Genomic DNA, 20,178 nt, shown 5'->3' with positions numbered 1-20,178 from the left:
AGGCAAGTGAAAGCAGTTCAAGGATGCCTGTATGGGGATAACTGTGAACGAAGATCATCAGCACAAAACCGTCTTTGTGCGTCCACAGCTTTGGAGACTGGGCAGGCAACTATGAAAGACGGGGCATTTTAGGTGGTAGCTCCTCAGCCTGCCACTGAGGTTCACCATTAGTCACATGGGCGGGGCTTTATTATTTAGGACTATCTGTTGCTGGCAGCTCTGACTTTGTCCCCACTCACAGCAGCAAGGAGGTTTGAGGAGGAGACAGGCCATTGAAACCCATTCGACCAGTATGGAATAATAGTCAACAGTGTCGGTCTCTGTGATATTGGTTCAGATGCCCACTCGACTGTGAAGCTCACTGGACTGCTCTTTCATATCCTAACCAGTCTCATAGGGTTGTCATGAAAGTGAAATGGAGGAGAGAAGGGCCATGCTTGGTACTCTGAGCTTCTCGGAGGGTGGGCAGGATAAAATTGTAAGGAACATCTTAACAGCCTTCGTCTTAAGCTCAGCTATCACCATTGTTCTTTCTCTGTTTAGCTTGACTATATTCAGGGCTTTTTTTCAGGGGGAACGCGGTGGAATGGAGTTCTGGAACCTCTTGAAAATGGTCACATGGCTGGTGGCCCCGCCCCCTGATCTCCAGACAGAGGGGAGTTGAGATTGCCCTCCGCGCCGGCAATCTCAACTCCCCTCTGTCTGGAGATCAGGAGGCGGGGCCACCAGCCATGTGACCATTTTCTCCAAGGGCAACCCACTGAGTTCCACCACCTCTTTTCCCAGAAAAAAAGCCCTGACTGTATTAGATATTAGAAGACTGTAAATGCACACAAACACTTGCCATTTTTACTTGACATATTTTTGGAAGGTGTTTTAGGAAATGGGAGTCTCAATTTTGCTTGCTATATTCTCGGAGGGTCATTTGATAAGTTGGGTATGGCTTGCTTAAGATGGGTAAAAGAAGTTCATGCCATTTGGGTTGGTCCTAATGAAAGATACTGCATGGAATTTATGGGCCAATGCAGCTATTTGATGTTCTCTTTCTACACAGGATATTTTCAGGGGTCAGGCCTCCATATCCAGAACTGTATAGCTTAGAAACTTTGTCTCCTCTACATGGCAGACCAAACTGGAAATGAGATTGCTGTGGGTTGCCCTGAATGCCGGAGCCAAGGTGCCACAGGGCATTTTTCACTGGAATTTCTCCATAATTCCTGTGTGATGCAGATACCTGTTGCCAAGAAGCACTGAGCCACACTGAACCTATTCCCTGTGTGGGACATTTTCAGGGGGAGCTGTTGTTTCTCAACCAAATATCACCAGAATTGCAGCAGGGCTTCTTCTGCCTGTCCTTCAAAGAACCCCCACATTTCAAGTAAATTGGACAAAGGGTTTGGATTCTAAGGACCTGTGATTTTAGATCTCGAAACAGATCTCACTGAATATCTCTTTTGGCAGGAACTTCCAAATTTGTTTGTAATATGGGGGAATTGAGAGACAACCTGAGTGTAAAAGTTACTGGGAAATTTCACTTTATTTATAACCTGCCTTTCTCTCCAGTGGGGAACCCAAGTGGTTCACATTGTTCTCTTCTCCTCTATTTTATCTTCACAACTCAGAGCCAAGCTACAGGTGACGCCTGACACAGGTTGGACACTTGCCAGCTTCCCTCAAGTTTTGATGGGAAATGTCCAACCTGGGTCAGGCGTCACTTGTAGCTTGGCTCTCAGTGAAGTAGGTTAGGCTGTGTGTGTCTAGCCCAAGGCCACCAGGCACTCTTCTATGGCAGAGTGGGGATTTAAACCTGGAGCACTCATATACTAGTCCAATACTCTCAAACAAAAGTATCACAGCACTTTCAAAATGTTTCTTGAAATCTCTTTTGGGGGAGGCAACTAGTTTAAAAGCTTCTTTTGCTTCTTCCCATTTAATTTTTTTGTCACACCCAATTTTCACATCCATTTTCTGATGTTGTGCCTCAATAATGTAACATTTATTTATTTGTTTACCTACTTCACTTATGTCCATTCTTCTCCCCAAAGGAATCCAGAGGCACTGATGTTCAGGGCTTTTTTCCTGGGAAAAGAGGTGGTGGAACTCAGAGCGGGACCACAAGTGACACCTGACACAGGTTGGACACTTGTCAGCTTCCCTCAAGTTTTGGCGGGAAATGTAGGCAGCTTGGCGGAATGTTGGACAAGTGACAGTTGAAAAGTCCATAGGACAGCAGTCGGAGAGCCAAGCTGCAAGACCAGGATGCCTACATTTCCCATCAAAACTTGAGGGAAGCTGACTAGTGTCCAACCTGTGTCAGGCGTCACTTGTGGTCCCGCTCTCAGTGGGTTGCCTTCGGATAAAATGGTCACATGGCTGGTGGCCCCGCCCCCAATCTCCAGATAGAGGGGAGTTGAGATTGCCCTCTGTGCTGCTCAGTGGCGCGGAGGGCAATCTAAGCTCCCCTTGTGTCTGGAGATCAGGGGGCGGGGCCACCAGCCATGTGACCATTTTCAAGAGGTTCCAGAACTCCGTTCCCCCGCGTTCCTGCTGAAAAAAAGCCCTGCTGATGTTGTTCTTCTCTCCTGCATTTTATCTTCACAGCAACTCCCTGAGTTTGGTTAGTTTGTGTGTGGCTGGCCCAAGATCACCCAACTTGCTTCCATGGCAGAGTGGGGATTCAGGCCTCGGTTCCCCAGATCCTAATCCAACATTATAACTACTACGCTATGCTGGCTCTCAAATCCTTTCATATATAAATAGCATACATTGTATATATAAATTTAGTATATATGGCATAAAAATCATACAACACTAATATATGATACAAACGAATCTACAAAAACAATGGCAAAAAAGTGAAGTTGTGGGGGGAAATTGAATATTAAAAGAAATTAAATAGGGACTATTCAGTCATCCATTTTTCTGTAGGTCTCCTGAAGAACAGTCTCCGAGTTTACTTCAAATTTCATTCGGGGTGAAATTTTAGAGGCAGTTAAAGCTCATACATGAATTCTGCCATTTTGATGGTGCTGAAGAAAACAAGTTTCTTTTTACACAAAGTGGTTTTGTTCATTTCCCTCAACTAGTTCTGATATCTGAGTTCAGGGAGTGTAGGAGAGGCCTTCGCCGTGTGGGTTGGCAATCTCTATGTTTTGATAAATATCATTAAGAATATATTAACTACCCTTTGCCTTATTCCAGGCATTTCGAAACGGGTGAAGTCTTCAGATATAGGTGTCTTGCTAAGATGAGATGATTTGTTTCAAGCTCTTTTGAGGTAGCAGAATTTTACTTCTAGGGACAACCCTTCTGCCTGTCTGCTCCTCTTCATTTGCATAGATAATTGGCAGCTTTTTAATGGCTCATTAGGAATGCTGAAAAACGTGGGATAAAAACAAACCTAGTAGAGCAGAAACAAGCTGAAGAATGGGATGTGGTGAGGGGCGGGGCGGGGGCAAGAACTCTTCTTTCAAATTAACACTGCTAAATTCAGGTTGATTTCAGGATTAGGGGTCATAAACCAAGCAGATTGTGGAAGAAAGAGTCATTTTTTTAAAAACCAAACCAAACAAACAACAACATTCCCAATCACAGCCGTGTCTGCCTGCCTGCCTGCCTGCCCGCCCGCCTGCCTGCCTGTCTTGGAGGACCAGTGGATTCTTCTAGTCTATCTCTGTCTCCCTCAGAGAAATGTATTTCACCACCACCACCCAGCCTTGCTCGATGAGTTCCTCTACCCTTACATTCCCCTTCATTTACTTTACTACAGAAATATTTGTACTTTTGTACACATTCAGAGCAGGTGTGGTAGATGCCTACACAACATCTTAGCAGGTCCAGAGTCACCTGCCAAAAGTGCTAGTTCAGGAAATCAAGCCTATGCCTGAAAATACAGTGGCTTAAAAGCACAGCACTGAAATAGGGTTGACAGCCTTCCAGTGGCCACTCCTGGGTAGGGGTGTGCACGAAATACATTTTTGTTACAATTTCTGATCCAGACTTCAGAGATTTTTTTTTTACCCTCATAGCTTATTTCTGGGTAAGATATTACTAGTTCAGGAGTCAAATCTGTTGTTTTTTCCCCCTCCCTTTGGGACCATTATTTTCATTTTTTTTTTTATAATTTTTTTTATTTTTCATAACTACAAAACACTACACAGCACTACACAAGACTAGCACAAGGAAAGGGGAGAGGGAAGGGACAAAGGGGGGTGGAAAAAGAGAAAAAAGAAAAAGGGGGGGGAATGAACTACAAACACTAAACACTACACTTCAATGTTTCCCTTCATACTGTCATAATACAAAAATAGCTCCATAGGATAATGATGGAGTGGTTAATCATACAGAGAATAAACATTTCAAATTCTGATTAAACTTTCCTCCCCCTTCTAGGTCCCGGACGCAGTTCTCTCTGTGCAACCGCTGTTGCGGTACTCTCCTCCTCCTCCCCCCCCTCCGGCTCCTCCTTTTCTTCGTTCTCGGTGCAGCAGAGTTCTGGGTTTTTATTCTCAAAATCCTTTAGTTGATCTTCTGATAATATCTTATAGGCCTGATCTTTATATCTGAACCATATTCCTTCCGGGAATAACCATTTGTACTTTATTCCATGGTCCCTCAGAAGAGCTGCAAACTTTTTATATTTAAAACGCCGTTTCCGGACTAGAAATGGAACGTCCTTCAAAATCTTGACTTTCAAACCCATAAAGTCCAAATCCGCATTGTATGAGTTATATAGGATGGTGTCCCGAATCTTTTTAGATGAGCTTTGGGACCATTATTTTCAATGGGAAATCTATTCAAGGGTCTGGGGGAGCTGTTTATAAAGATAATGGCACCAAATATGCACTGAACACAGTCTAAAAACCTCCAAAGTTTTGAGCAGGTTGGACAAAGGGGATCACTTTTACAGTCACCCAAAGTAGGACCCTCTCTGCACAGCTGCACTAACCGCTACTGATTTATAACATGGTGGCAGCATAAGAGGAGAGCCAGCCCAGACCTGCATTGGTCTAACCCCACCTACCTGTCTGCATTAATTTCATTTTCCTACTCTTACAGGGACTGACTGACAATAAAAAATGTTTAACTTTCCACTAAAAACTATCCATTTGCCATACTTCCTTGTTGTTAGTTTAACAAAGTAACGAATGAGTTGGGCATTTTTTCCCTATTCCCTATGGGGGACATTTTCAGGGGGAGCTGAAGTTGTTGTTTTTCAACCAAATATCACCAGAATTGTAGCAGAGCTTCTTCTGCCTGTCCTTCAAAGAACCCCCAAATTTCAAGTAAATCGGACAAAGGGTTTGGATTCTAAGGGCCTGTGAACAAGCCCAAGATATCTATTTTCAGAAGGAAAGAACATTCTCTCTCTAGGGCAGGGGAAAGGAGAATGGCAGTTTCCTGCAGCTTAGGATTGGCTTAAAGTGCTCCTCCCTTTCAAGGTTTTGATTGGAAGGGAGAGATGTCATTGTCCAGGAAATCAGTAGATTGGCTGGCAGTGCTCTGTGCTCCTCACTTGCAAGGGTCTGATTGGAAAGGAGAGATGCCAATTCCAGGGAATCAGTAATCAGGGAATCCCAGGGGTTGGACTAGGTGGTCTGTATGGCCCCTTCCAACTTTATGATTCTATGATTCTATGAGTACAGTCAAAGAAATACATGTACTCACGCTGCATGGCTGGTAAGCTTTGAAACTTGGAAAAAACAATGTTTTTTTTCAGGGAGGGTTTTTCATTATTCCCAAGCATCTTGGATTTGTCTTTCCACTCCAGAGAATCAAGGTAATGATTTGAAACAGCAATTTCCATGTATATCTTTGGCTTGGGGTTTTTGTTTTGCACGCCCTTACCCCATGAGCATTTGGGGGTGGAGCCTGGGGAGGGCACAGTGATGAGGCTGCCATGATGTCACTAGGGTAAAAACCACAGCGATTTAGAGAAGTTCCTAAAAGTGTTGTAGATGCTGTGACATCACTTCCATGTGCTAGCTTGGAAGTTATGTTACAGCGTCCACACCACCACCCCTTTTCTCCCACTGTTCCATCATGCAGGCACAGGGGATTGGAGGGGGGGGATATTTCAGGCCACTGGCAAGCCTGCACTAAACTTTAAAGTGAGCCCAAAATCAGACTGATAATAAGTTGTGTGAGGGCCGTTTCTTGTTATTTATAATACCCTATAAGCAGGGGTCATTTTGTAGAAAAAGAGCTGGAGGAACTCATTAGCATCACAAATTAGCATAACTCATTAGCATGTGCCACACCCCTTGACATCACCAGAAATGTGTCATTAGCGTAACTGATTTGCATGTGCCACACCCCCTGGCATCACCTATCCTGGCTGTTTTGGACCCAATCCTGGCCATTCAGGGCCGAAATTGGGCCCAAAATGGCAAAAAGGGGCTGAAAATGGCTGAAAAGGGGCCCAAAATGGTCAGGATTGAGCTGCTGCTGCGTGATCCACGACCCGTCAGAAGCCTGATCCGGGCCATTACGGCCCCAATCCAGGACGAAACGGGCCCAAAATGGCCGAGAGTCAGGTGGGTGGGGCCACCTGACATGTGACCAGGGCAACGACAGTGCACATAGGCCAAGGCCTTCCCCTGATGTTGTCTCCTGGCATTGGTATCCGGCTTTTTTATACTGGGGGCTCCAGCAACGGAACAGGGACCTTATTCTCTTGTCGCTATTCTCTCTGCTGCTGTAGAACACTACCTCTGCTGGTGACCGGAACATGGTACTGCAGTGACAAATTCAGCAGGGAACAAGTGAAAGGTTCCATAAAGCTGATGATTCCGCCTGGCTCTTCAGTCTGAGCAATTTGTCAGGTGCTGTCTGAGCTTCTCTCCCTTTGCCACTTGCTCGTACCCCTCCTGAGACACCGTGCCCCACTGCTGAATTTTCCGGTACTGCGTGACTCATTAGAGAACAGCCATCATTTCCATGTCATTTTGCATTCCAGTCTCTGCGTCAACTTTTGCTTCCATCCCCTGTTGCTGCAAAGAACTTGCAGCTCCTCAGCAAACTCCTGGCTGATTGATTGACTGGTGCAAACATTCGGCTTCCATGCACAGAAATACATAATGATTCTCTCAAGAGCCAAGGACGTGAAATGTAAATTGCCTCTCGGAAGAAGAGAAAACAAAGATTGTTTTCATATCTCAGCTTGTTTAACACCGTGGTTTTCTCCCAGCACTGTTGGCAACATGCGCTTCTCTGGGTGGGTGACTCTGGATGCTTCATGCAGGCATGGCAATTTGTGCTCATTGGATTATACAGATTCCCCCCCCCAAAGAATCCCCAGCTTTGTTGTCAGAGCAAGCGGGGTTCCCTTGCTCCTGGGGGCGTGTGCTGCAACATGTCTGACACATGTGGCGCTTTGACTGCCTGCCGTTTGTCTGCAGTAGACAAAACCATTTTTGGGAAGTCCCTCATTATCAGATTCTTTCTTCCTGTCCCCTTCCTTTTCTGCTACACCTGGTTTAGCAGAGCAGCCGAGCCACAAATTAGGACATCGTATTCAAATCTGGCCCCTGCAATGAAGGTAGCCTTATACAATCCCCTTTCCTTCACACTACCCAACCCGACCCCCACATTTGCAATGTGGAAACACATTCCTGATCTGCTTTACTCTTTATAGGAATTACAACAAGATGTTTACGTGAATGTATTGTGTTCATTCGATTTTTACATTACCTGTCAAACCAAGTGGCACAGGGGGTAGCATACATGATTCCTTCTCCCTTCAATTATATCCTTGTAATAACCATGTGAAGTAAGTTAAGCAGACACAGAGTGGCTGGCCCTAGGTTACCCAGTGAACGTCCTTGAATAAAGATTTAAACCTGCATCTTCTCCGTCATAGGCAGATTCTCTAATCTTGCTGCAGTGCAGTGTTCCAGATACCTCTGGTCAGGCCTGATTCAGATATCAGCATGTACTTAAAAAGCCCTGAGCATCTAGTTAGCTTTCCTATATCAAATCATTTAACTCCTGGCCAGAAATTCACCATAGATAACGTCTTAGGTTCGATATTGGGTATAGTACACAAGTAATACAGTTATGGCGTCTCTGCTTCCAGTTTAAGCCTTTATTATTACAACATGAGTATTTAGTATCCTTAACAACAACTCAATTAACAAAAATCATACCATCCATTATAACAATGACAGAGACCATTAAGGAAAGCAATTATGTGAATCCAAAAAATGTCTTAACCATAGGCAAGGAGCCCCTCCTAAAAAGAAGCTTTCTATCAGTTTAGCTTGCCCTTTTTATAGGGTTTCTGAATCTTCTCTTAACAATAGCTGTCTATCCCGCTTCAAAGACTCAAATTCTTGGCTAACTTATTATCTTATGACTTCATACACCAAACAAAGTTATCGATATTTGAAATGGCTTCTTAATATAGAACAATAGTCAGTTCATTCTTGCGACTTTTTATCTGAACAAAAGCTATGTAAAATTAATGATTACAAGCTTCTCATACATCTAAGTATCTTCTGGCCCTCCACCAATACATCTATCTTTGGATAATATTGCGAGCTTCTAGGAAGTAAGACATTCCTGCTATTCTCAGAAACTCCTTGCACCTGGGCCTTGGTACATTGTATGCATTTGTATGAGTTAGATGGCTCTTATAATCTATATATGGCAATACAACTGTGTAACTCTATTGTTTTATGCCCCTCCCCAAGGTTGTTCTTTTCTAGGCCTCTAGACTCCCTTTGTGGCCTATCTAGTTATGGGGCCAGGCTAGCCCTGTTGCTGTGTGCAAAACTCTCTGGAATAATTTTCTTCATCATAGCCAGCAATTGTTCCTCTATAGTTCTAGCTATATCCATGACAGCAGAGATACTCACTCAGTAACTCAAGAGCAAAATGTGGCTCTTTGACATGTCTCCTGTGGCTCTTCTGGATACCGTTCCCAAATATGGCACCTGTTCCATGCTCTAGAATAGTGAGCCTATGGTTGGAAGCTGATTCCCAGCTTAAAATGTGTGTGTAAAGTGCTGTCAAGTCACAGCAGACTTATGGTGACCTTAAAGGGTTTTCAAGACAAGAGGTGAACAGATGTGGTTTGCCATTGCCTGCCTCTGCGTAGTGACTCTGGAATTCCTTGATGGTCTCCCATCTAAATACTGACCAGGGCCGACACTGCTTAGTCTCCAGATAGAACCAGCCTGGACCATCCAAATCAGGGCTATCTTGAAATAGCCACTTCCAAAGGAACAGGTAAGCTGTGAGCCTCCCAGTGGTGCAGGCCTCATTCCGGGGGTGGAAGTAAATCTGGCTGTTCTGGTTGATGGTAATTGTGAGCTGCTTTGTGTCAGCCACAGACTACACACCCCTGCTGCAGCGTTTTGAACATTTGAAGATGCTATATAAATGCTAAGTATTTTTAACTGTTTTTATGTTAAATTTAACCCATTGCATATATCCAGATTGGACATTTTGTGGATTACTTAATTCCTTTACTTATTTGCCATACAAAGCTGAAGAAAGATAGAAGAAAAACCATCCAAGAGTATAGTATTAAATATATAAAGAAGGAACTGTGAATCCTGCATAAACTTTTCTTTGATGAATTTATTGTTTCTTTTTATTAAAAAAAAACTTTGGTAGGCTGGTTTAATAAATTATACTTTCTCTTGTGAGTATTACAAACCCCCTCCCCCACCCTTCATATCTGATAGTTTTTGGGGTAAACAATACATTCTTGTAGCAACAACTCATAATTTCTCCATAGATTTTCACTGTTATTAGCAAGTAAATCTGTGTACCTATCAACTCTCTCTGTATATATTTTCCCCATAAACTAAAGGTTCCATGTCTCTGACTGATCAAGATTATAAAAAGAGAGCCAGTTTGGTGTAGTGGTTAAGAGCGCGGGACTCTAATCTGGAGAGGTGGGTCTGATACCCCACTCCTCCACTTGAAGCCAGCTGGGTGACCTTGGGCTGGTCACAGCTCTCTGGAGCTCTCTCAGCCCCACCCACCTCACAGGGTGTTTGTTGTGGGGATAATAATAACATACTTTGTAAACCGCTCTGAGTGGGCATTAAGTTGTCCTGAAGGGCAGTATATAAATTGGAAGTTGTTGTTATCAACAACTACATGTCTAGCTAGCTAGGTGAAAGAGATGTGTTCATTGTTGATTCGGCTTTATATAGAATCCAAACCTCCAGCTTTAATACAGTAAGGGGTACTCCACTTATTTATCTAAATATTTTTATACTGCCTTTCTGAAATTCAAGGCAATTTAAGAAAATAACTGACACAGTGCATGAGACCATAAATAAATCAGCAATTAAGATCATACTAATCCATTTGTATAAGAGAGTGGAGAACAGCTCAGTTAGAAGCTATAAAGAATTAGATGCCTTCTGTTTTTATTTATCCGCATTCATTAGGGGCCAATGGATTTCTGCATTTCTGTCCCTTTCTTTCTCTCTTTGCTATATTCCATTCCTTTTAATTCCAGTTAAAGTAGGAGTTTCTCAAATCATGTGCCATGGCTTTCTGTCCATGCACATCTGTTTCTCCCACTAGATGACAGAACGTGCACATGCCTTGATAAAAGACTACAGAAAAGCAAAGTTGATATGATCATGCAGACAATTCTAAAGAGATTCTTTTGTGTCTAGTGTTGACTTGATATGGACATGCACTAGGCTTGCCAGCCTACAGGAGGGGCCTGGAGCTCTCTCATAATTACAGCTGATCTCCCATCTACAGAGATCAGCTCCTCTGGAGGAAATTGGAGGGCAGACTCTATGGCATCACGACTAGAAATGGGCATGAACAGGAAAAAAAACCCACGATGTTCGTTGTTCATTGCCATCCACGAACAGGGACTCATGAACAACCACAAACATGGCCCTGTTCACGAACATGTTTGTGGTTGGCTGTTCGTGGGGGCCAGCAGGCTCTCCTCCAACCATCATCCAAGTCAAGATCCCTACTGCACCATTCCCAGAAACCTGACCTGAGTAGGCATCAGGAAAGGTACCAATAATAAATAATAGCTTGGCCCCAGAGCCTGGCAGCAGCCCTGGAACTTGAAGAGGTAGATCCCTATCCTACCACACACAAAGAAAATTCAAGCTCCAATGCACTCTGTCAAAATGCCAACAGCAACTGTATCTCCCTCTCCACTGTCTGCAAACTAAGCCAAAGCTGGGAGTCCCCCTCCCCACTGCTCTTTGCTCCCTTGTTGTAACAAATTTGGAGCTCCACACTTGAAAGGAAGACCTGCCTATCAAGCGAAATTGGGCTTAGATTGGGGTTTCCAGGGCAACAGCAGGAGTTCAGACAATCCCTGCCTCGGGTTGCCAAGGGAATTGATTGCAGGTGCCAGACTGTCTGGCTTGACGAACAGCAACGGCCAAGGCTTGCAATGATCACCTGTTCGTTTAGAATGGGGCCTCACGAACAGCTTGTTCGCAAACAGCAGAGTGGGCTGTTCGTGGCTTTTTTTTGTTCGTATTGCTGTTCGTGCCCATCTCTAATCACAACCCTGTTAAGCTCCTCCCCTCCTTAAAATCCACCTTCCCCAGGACCACCCCAAAATCTCCAGGAATTTTCCAAGCCAGAGCGTATCACTGTAACGTGCATCCTACACATTGAGAAAATATCTTTGATTAGCCCATGATATCTTAGATCCTGTCTTAGATCCTACAGCAGTTAATCAGATTCCAGCCTGGAATTTCCCCATGCATTTGAGTTGTTCTTATGCATCCCCCTGGTTCACAGAAATAACCTCAAGAAGGGAGGAAACTGGTGGTATAAATGTTCTCCCTCTCTTCCAATCCCCTGGAGGGACAGAACCTCACTGCAGATGTTTCAAGAGCTGCGTAAACATCGGTGCTTCTGATGTGCTGAAGCACAGCCTGTCTTTAATCTCCCTCCTTATGCTTCTGTCTCCTCATCCAGTGGCTGCAGCTGTAAGTTGCTCTGCTATGTATGCTACAACTCCAAGTGGATGGATGCCGTTTTATAATTTAAAAAAAAATAATAACCATGCCAAAATACTAAGTACGCAGATATCCACGATAGGAAAAAAATGCTTGTTTTAAACAGGTATAGCATTTAGCTCATGAAATACCAATGTCTTCCAAGTCTTTTTGTTTCCTTGTCATATAAATAATGACAGCATTTCACAGTGGTTAGAGTGTTGGACTAGGATCTGGGAATGGTGGAGAGTGCCCTCAAGTCATAGCTGAATTATGGTGGTCCCTGGTGGGGTTTTTATGGCAAGAGACTAACAGAGGTGATTTGCCACTGCCTACCTCTGCAACCCTCGTCTTCCTTGGAGTTCTCCCATCCAATTACTAACCAAGGCTGGCCCTGCTTAGCTTCTGCAATCTGACAAGATCAGGCACCCTTGGGCCATCCAGGGCAGGATCTGGGAGACTCAAGTTCAAATCCCCACTCTGCCATGAACACTCACTGGCTCAGCCTAACCTACCCTTCAGGGTGGTTGTTATGAGGATAAAATAGAGTGGAGAATAATATTGTAAACTACTTTGGGTTCCCACTGGAAAGAAGAGCATGGTATAAACTGGCATGGAAAGCTCTCACATCAACTGTCCCTAGTCTCTGCTCTTCTTCCTAATAAAGCCCTCTTCCTGTATTTTCTCTTTTCTGCATTTTGAGAAGATCATTTGAGCCATATCTTTTTTTTAAAAAAGTTAGTGTATGCAAACACACTTTCAGTTCCCCTTCTATTTCCCCAGTGATAACTATCTTTCCATTTTTTAAAAAAATATTATCAAATGTGTTTGAGATACTACTGTTCTATATTAAGTATAACTTTATCCACAGGGAGAGTACTTCTTCAGCTTTCCCCATAAGCAGGGCCAATAAATGACACTGTACCAAAACTTCAGTATATCACCAAAAGTCCTACCCAGAAAATACTTCCATGTATAAAAATAAATGTGCAATCTCACATGTAGAATGTCATGTATTTCTCTGAAGTTGTTTTCAGTGCTGATCCCGGTTGCTGGAAATCTAGCTTGTAAGGGCTAGGCAATAACCTCTACTTCCTAACATACCAGCGTTCTGCTGGAGGATGTCGCATCATATGACTGAACGCTCCTCCATGTCAAAAACTCTCTGCTTCTGAAAAGTAACAGTCCAGAAAGAAATAATTGTCATCATAGCACTGTTGTATTTCTAGTTATACAGCTGTTTTGTTTGAGGTAGCATTAACTATGTGGCCCATTCTATCCCATTTCTGGTCAGAAGCAACCAGGGGTCATTTCGTAGAAAAACAGCTGGAGGAACTCATTAGCATAACTCATTAGCACAACTGATTTGCATCTGCCACACCCCCTGGCATCACCTATCCTGGCTGTTTTGGACCCAATCCTGGCCATTCAGGACTGAAATTGGGCCCAAAATGGCAAAAAGGGGCTGAAAATGGCCAAAAAGGGGCCCAAAATGGTCAGGATTGGGCTGCTGCTGAACAGGAGAGTGATCCACCACCCATCAGAGGCCCGATCCGGGCCATCTCGGCCCCAATCCAGGATGAAATGGGCCCCAAATGGCTGCAAGTTGGGTGGGCGGGGCCACCTGACATGTGACCTCTTTGGGGAACTGCCGGAACTGCGTTCCTGCACATTCCCCATTGAAATGAGCACTGGAAGCAACACAGTTTTCTCATATGATCTGCTCCTTGAGTAGACTAAGCTTTACCTGAAGGCTACTCAGTTGAATTCATGGTTGAGATGGGGTTTTTCTCCTTGCCTCCATTTTGTCCTTGCAATAAGTCTGCAAGGTAGCTTGCATTGAGAGAGAATGCTTGGCAAGGTCACCTATCTAATGATGTTCATGAGGAACAAGGATTTGGATGTGGGTTTTCCCAGTTCTAGTCCAGCACCTTAACAACTATGTACTGGCTATTGATTGCATGGATTTGTAATCCACCTTGGGCCCTAGTGAGAAAGGTGGACTATAAACAAACACACAAACAAAATTATGGCTCTCTGATTTGAACCCAACTTGTCTCTTTCCTACACCTTGAACCATGGTCGATCCTTTTAGAGCACTAATAACCCAAGTGTTTGATGTACCTTATGCTCTTTATGCAGGTTGGAGGACACACCATGCTTCCGATTCGCTGGATGCCTCCTGAGAGCATTATGTACCGAAAATTCACAACAGAGAGTGATGTCTGGAGTTTCGGGGTGATCCTCTGGGAGATCTTCACATATGGGAAACAGCCCTGGTTCCAGCTCTCAAACACAGAGGTAATGAATATACCAGGGTTAGCTGGATGGGGGGATAATAAGCCAGTGTGACAAGGGAAAGGCATTTAATTGCAAGGTTTTGTAATATATTGGTAGGAAGGAAAGCGGCGCCTCCTAGATAGAAATGCACATAGCAGAGACCAAACCTGCAGGCGATGGGGAAGGGCCATTTTAAAGAGATGCTGCCGATCAGAACATTTTGCAAGGCTTAGCAGGGAGAGCCACAAATCTGGAGTGAGATGCATTGATCAAACTGTGTATGGAGAAATTTGCTCGCATTTATCCTCCCATGTGTCTAATAGCACTTCAGAATCTTTGCCTCCTTTTAATGAGAAACGTGAATTTTCTGCTTTCTGGACACAGAGCTCTTAATTTAGTGAATTGCAGGCCAAGAGAAATGCAAGGTATTGCTTTTTTATCTAATACACACCTGCCGATGTGCTCAGCAAGACCTGGCGCTGCTGTTTAGCATAGCAGACTTATTTTGTTTGGGATAGTGACATGTTTATATCGCACTTTTCCAAGAACAAGATGTTCAAAAAAAATTGGGATAAGGCAAAAGAAATGCCAGTATGAATTTCTGCATAAAACTTATCAAGACCCCATAAATAGGTATCAAGTAGAGCAGAATACACTATTTAAACAAGAATCAGCCCGAAGGACAAGAAAACTCTAAGTGCCTGAATGAATAAAGGTACCAGATATGGCAGAATGTTCCATTATTGAAATGGCTATAAATCTTGTCTGTCACTTGCTCCACTTCCAAAGGCAGCAGTCTGGATCTGACCACACATACCAGCAATTAGAGGGTGCTTGACTTTTTTGAAAGGTAGAAAATACCATCTAGTCACAGGTGGCTTATGGAGACTCCATGGAGTTTGCAACATAGAAGAGTTGGATTTTCGAGATTTTAGCATGTTGGACTCTGACCTTGGAGACCCAGTTTCAACCACACTCTGCTATGAAGCTCATTGGTCATTTCAAATGTTCCAAGTGTTAAATATGCAACAGTGGAATAGTCTGTACAACAGCCCTGTGTTATTCTCTATCTGTCACACCATCAAGTATTAGTTCCAATCATGTAAGCTACCTGCAATGGTTTCATCCCCTTGCCAATATCCAGCCAGGCCTGTCTGTACAGGGTCGTGTGCCTGAAAGCATTGAATGTTTAAGAAAACCTATCCAAGAAGAAGTGAACGACAGTTTGGAAGCTTCCTATGTCCTTGGCCAAAGGAGACGTCAGTTGTGATGGTGGTGATTTACTTCTCGACAGACTGGCATCTTGGAGATTCACAGAGCTAATCAGGTGCCCGCCCCTTCACCCTGTCCTACACATTGAAATTACTTTCAGGAATGGAAGCCCTGCTGAGGTGTGTTGGTTGAGCCAAATGACGTGATATATTAACGGAAGGCAGGCTTAAAAAGGAATGAGGGAAGGAAGGGAAACAACACCCTGTTCTACCACCAAGATGTGACCCAAGGCACAAATCTGCCATTCAGGATTCTTGTACATTATATAAACGTCAAGCAGCTTTCTACCAAGTCAGACCATTGATATCCTCTCCTCTGAGTGACTCTCCAGGCTCTTGGACAGAGAAAGGTCCTTCCTAGTCACTGCGACCCAAGAAAGACCCTTTAACTGGCGATGCAGGAGGTGGAGCCTGGGACCTGCTGCATGCAATCGACAGGATTCTTCATGCAGCCATGGCTGCTTGGAGTTTGTCTGGGAAGCATGCTGGGACCAACCGAGCCAGTTGCATCCCCATCTTTCTGTCTTTCTGTCTTTCTTTCTTTCTCTTTCTTTCTTTCTTAGAAAGTTTGGTGTAGTGGTTAAGAGCATGGGACTCTAATCTGGAGAACTGGGTTTGATGCCCCACTCCTCTGCTTGAAGCCAGCTGGGTGACCGTGGGTCAGTCACAGCTCTCTCAGAGCTCTCTCAGTCCCACCCACCTCACAGGGTGTTTTGTTGTGGGGATAATAATGACATACTTTGTAAACCACTCTGAGTGGGCATTAAGTTGTCCTGAAGGACAGTATATAAATCGAATGTTATTATTAACAACAACAACAACATTCTATTTATATACCGCCCTTCAGGACAACTTTCTTTCTTTTCGCCTAGGGAATAGAGTCAGAATGGTTTCCTTTTCCACTTCTCAACTTTCCCAGCACAAAATAGAGGTCATACAGTTCCGTAATTAGAAACCCACATGAGCTTTAGAAAGAGTTTAGAACACTGCCCCCTTTCCTCATTTGTGTGTCCCCTTTTCTTCCATTTCTTAGTTAACAAGAACAACAACAACATTCAATTTATATACCGTCCTTCAGGATAACTTAATGCCCACTCTGAGCAGTTTACAAAGTATGTTATTATTATCCCCACAATAAATACCCTGTGAGGTGGGTGGGGCTGAGAGAGCTCTGAGAGAGCTGTGACTGACCCAAGGTCACCCAATTAGCTTCAAGTGGAGGAGTGGGGAATCAAACCCGGTTCTCCAGATTAGAGTCCCAGCCCTCTTAACCACTACACCAAACAGGTTCTCACCAAACATGCCTCCCAGTGGCAGACCTGGAACTGGCCAAAGCGTCACATGTCTCAGGCTCTGTTCTCATCAGTCTTTGAGCGAATGGAGTTTTTGTTAGCTCGCCCTGCCTTGTTCCATCCTTCCCTTAAAGAGCTCTTCTTAATCGTTCCACCCTCTACTATTTACATGCAGATACGAGAGTGATAATGATCTCTTCGGATGTGCAGCATCGTCCATTACTATTCAGAAGTGATAAACTCTGGGGGCCCCTTGCTGAGTAATGCTTTCTTCCGCCTGCCGTTTGAGATCTGTGCTTATCTGCAGTTCACGTCAGGTCATCGGGATGCTGCTGCAATGCAGATTGTCAGCTTCAGACAAGGGGAACCGAGCATTAATAAGGCCCATCTAACAAATTGCCCCCCTTTTCCCATCCTTATTCCTCTACAGATTGGGATTCAAACCATTATATTCCTGGGGGGAGGGGGAAGAGGACAGTTTCCCCCTGGCATGGCTCTGAAAGCACAGCTTCGTGCCATTCTGTGTCTCTTGTTAGTTTTAACAGCCTGGCATCAAGTGAAGTGTTGACAGCTAGGGAGTGTGTGCCTGTGTGTGTGTGGGGGGGAGGTTCCGTCACAAATTGAGTTTGATTCAAGGGGAAGTGTTGCTCTTTTTGCTCCTTCCAATTCAGAAAAAAAAGAGGAAAAGTAACTTTACAATGGAGAAGCTGAGGAAGGCCAGTGCCCTGACATCACCATGGCCCGGCGAGGTCCCTTCGCCCTTAGGAAAAACACATGCTCTCGTTTCATTCTGTTGTATCTCGCAGACCAAGTATAACTCACAATGGCAACTGCTTAAAATGTTGCCATCAAACGTTATGCTAAGAAACAGCGCTTGGGGCATAGCTGTGAAGACAGAAGCTACCTTGGCGATCAGCAATCTCTGTGAAATTCTAGGGACCAAAATCAACATTGCAATCTGGGATACCGTTGAGAAGGGAGACGCCAGTCACTGGAAGTACCGGAGGCAAGGAGTTGGCTGTGCTGTCCTTGACTGGAACTGGGGGGTGTCTGTCTGCCAGTGAAGTAGGGGAGCTGTCTCATATGTGGGTGCTGAAACAGGAGAGGAGCTGTCCAGCCAGATAACTGGAGGCAGGAGTCAAGGAGATAGTCAAGTCTCATCAGCTGATCTTTTAAAAACATACTCAACTTTGTAGCCTTGTGTGTCTGAGTGCACAAGTGGGACTTGTTCTCCAAATCACTGAGGTCTGGGATCCTTCCTCAGGATTTGTTTGATTAGAAGGGAGGTCTTATTTTGCCGGGTGAGTGCTCCACTTTCTGATGGGAGCTTCCACTCAGGTTCTGTTGCTGAAGCCCAGTCGGGGAGAAGGGGCCATGGCTCAGTGTTAGAGTATCTGCTTTGCATGCAGAAGGTCCCAAGTTCGATCCCAGACATCTCCCAACTAAAAGGATCAGGCACAGATTATGATAGAAAAGACCTTTGCAGGAAGCTCTGGAGATTTGCTTCCCATCTGAATTGACAATAATGACCTCGATAGATAAATAATCTCATTTGGTATAAAGCAGATTCGTGTGTTCATGTGGCTTTAAGGGACATGTGTGTTCATATGAGAGAGAGAGAGAGAGAGAGAGATCTGGTAGGTAAAACCAGGCAGGAGGCACTGGGTCTCTGGACTCCACGGGTACTAAGGGGGAGATCCCTCCAAGAGATTCTGAGACCTACCATGGAGATCTCCACCAACAACAATGTCCTATTCAATTTCAGTCTTGGGCGTTGGAAGATTCTAACACAACTTGCATGGTGCCTTTGAATGCTCTGACTTTACTTTCTCCCATATAAATATTTGTTATTTCTTTAAAAGATTTGTAGGCTGCCTCTGTACACCAAAGAACATTCGGAATGCTACAGTGTGAATAAGTGAACAAGCAAATAGCTTTGTTTATTAGCATGGGACAGTCCTTGGGTAGAGTACTTTGGTGGGGCTAAAGCTAGGCTCCAGTTTGAGAGGGTAGGTTCATCGGCATTCTTTACCTTCTTCATAAGGCCTGGGGCAGGAATGGAAGGCCATATTTGGAAAGTCATGTCCCTCCCTGTTGCTCTGGTTAAGGTAAGTGGCTCAGTGAGATATTGGACAGTGGAAAGTGGAGAAGAGCTACAATACAACACTAAGCAGAACTGTACCTTCCCAAGTCCATTAAAGACAGAGGGATTAGAATGGGGTAACTCTGCTTAGGGTAGCATTGTTAGAGCACTTAAATCATGGGAAGTCTATCTCTTGCCAAACTTTGCGTGCCTTCAGCTGTATGTGGATAAAACAGCAAGTATCCAGCATGGGATGGGATCTGGTGCTTCTGTTAAGCGAGGAAGCTTACACTGGAAGAAGATTCCTTCCATTGAATTACATTGGAAGTAATCTGCCTCTAATTGAAGATCCTTGACTTTAATGGAAGGGACCCACTGGTTCCAGCACAATACTATTGTTGTTTTGTTATCCTCATTATCAGGGCTTTTTTTCTGTGAAAAGGGGTGGTGGAACTCAGTGGATTGCCCTTGGAGAAAATGGCCACATGGCTAGTGGCCCCACCCCCTGATCTCCGGACAGAGGGGAGTTTAGATTGCCCTCCATGCAACACAGATGGCAATCTAAACTCCCCTCTGTCTGGAGATCAGGGGGCGGGGCCACCAGCCATGTGACCATTTTCAAGAGGTTCCGGAACTCCGTTCCACCGCGTTCCAGCTGAAAAAAAGTCCTGCTCATTATCATTATCTTTATCTGCTTGTGGATCACTTTTGGAATAGAGCCAAGGATGGTGCAGAGATAACATGGCAGATGAAACATCCTGACAAAGTGAGCATGCAAGAGATGGTTTGGGGTGTACGTAGGATTCACGTCCTCTGTTCTGTTTTTCAGGTGATTGAGTGCATCACTCAAGGGCGAGTCTTGGAGAGGCCTCGTGTCTGCCCCAAGGAAGTTTACGACATCATGTTGGGCTGCTGGCAAAGGGAACCTCAGCAACGGCTGAACATCAAGGAAATCTACAAGATCCTTCATGCTCTGGGCAAAGCCACACCAATCTACCTGGACATCCTTGGCTAGCGGCGGCCATTTTTTTCAGAAATTGTTGCTCTTTCCTTCTTCGCCCCTCCCTACCTCTCCCTTGACCTCAAGCCAACATAATCATACAAACTCAAGTGCCTGCTACACATACAACACTGGAAAGGGAAAAAAAGACAAAACATAGAAAGTCCCCTCAACAAATCGACCTGTAAGGCAGTTTGGCTTATATATATTTAGAGATAATATATAGAAAGAGATATACCGTACAGAAAGAAGCTGCTGTGACAGGGAAAATGAAAAAAAAATGTTCCAAGCAAAAAGGGAG

General features: G+C 44.4%; 1 protein-coding gene across 2 annotated transcripts in view; it reads left to right on the top strand.

The window, feature by feature from the left end:
• The window catches only part of NTRK3 (neurotrophic receptor tyrosine kinase 3), a 409,536-nt gene extending 389,644 nt beyond the window's left edge, over positions 1 to 19,892 (top strand). For both annotated transcript variants that reach the window (XM_055002827.1, XM_055002826.1), the window contains 2 exons: positions 14,094 to 14,252; positions 19,707 to 19,892. In XM_055002827.1, the coding sequence (XP_054858802.1) occupies positions 14,094 to 14,252; positions 19,707 to 19,892 (345 nt within the window). The remainder of the gene's footprint in view (positions 1 to 14,093; positions 14,253 to 19,706) is intronic.
• The last annotated feature ends 286 nt before the right edge of the window (positions 19,893 to 20,178 follow it).

This window comes from Eublepharis macularius, chromosome 18, assembly GCF_028583425.1.
Source record: "Eublepharis macularius isolate TG4126 chromosome 18, MPM_Emac_v1.0, whole genome shotgun sequence".
Taxonomy (NCBI): domain Eukaryota; kingdom Metazoa; phylum Chordata; class Lepidosauria; order Squamata; family Eublepharidae; genus Eublepharis; species Eublepharis macularius.
The sequence above is the reverse complement of the archived record's forward strand: the minus strand, read 5'-3'. Positions and strand labels throughout refer to the sequence as shown.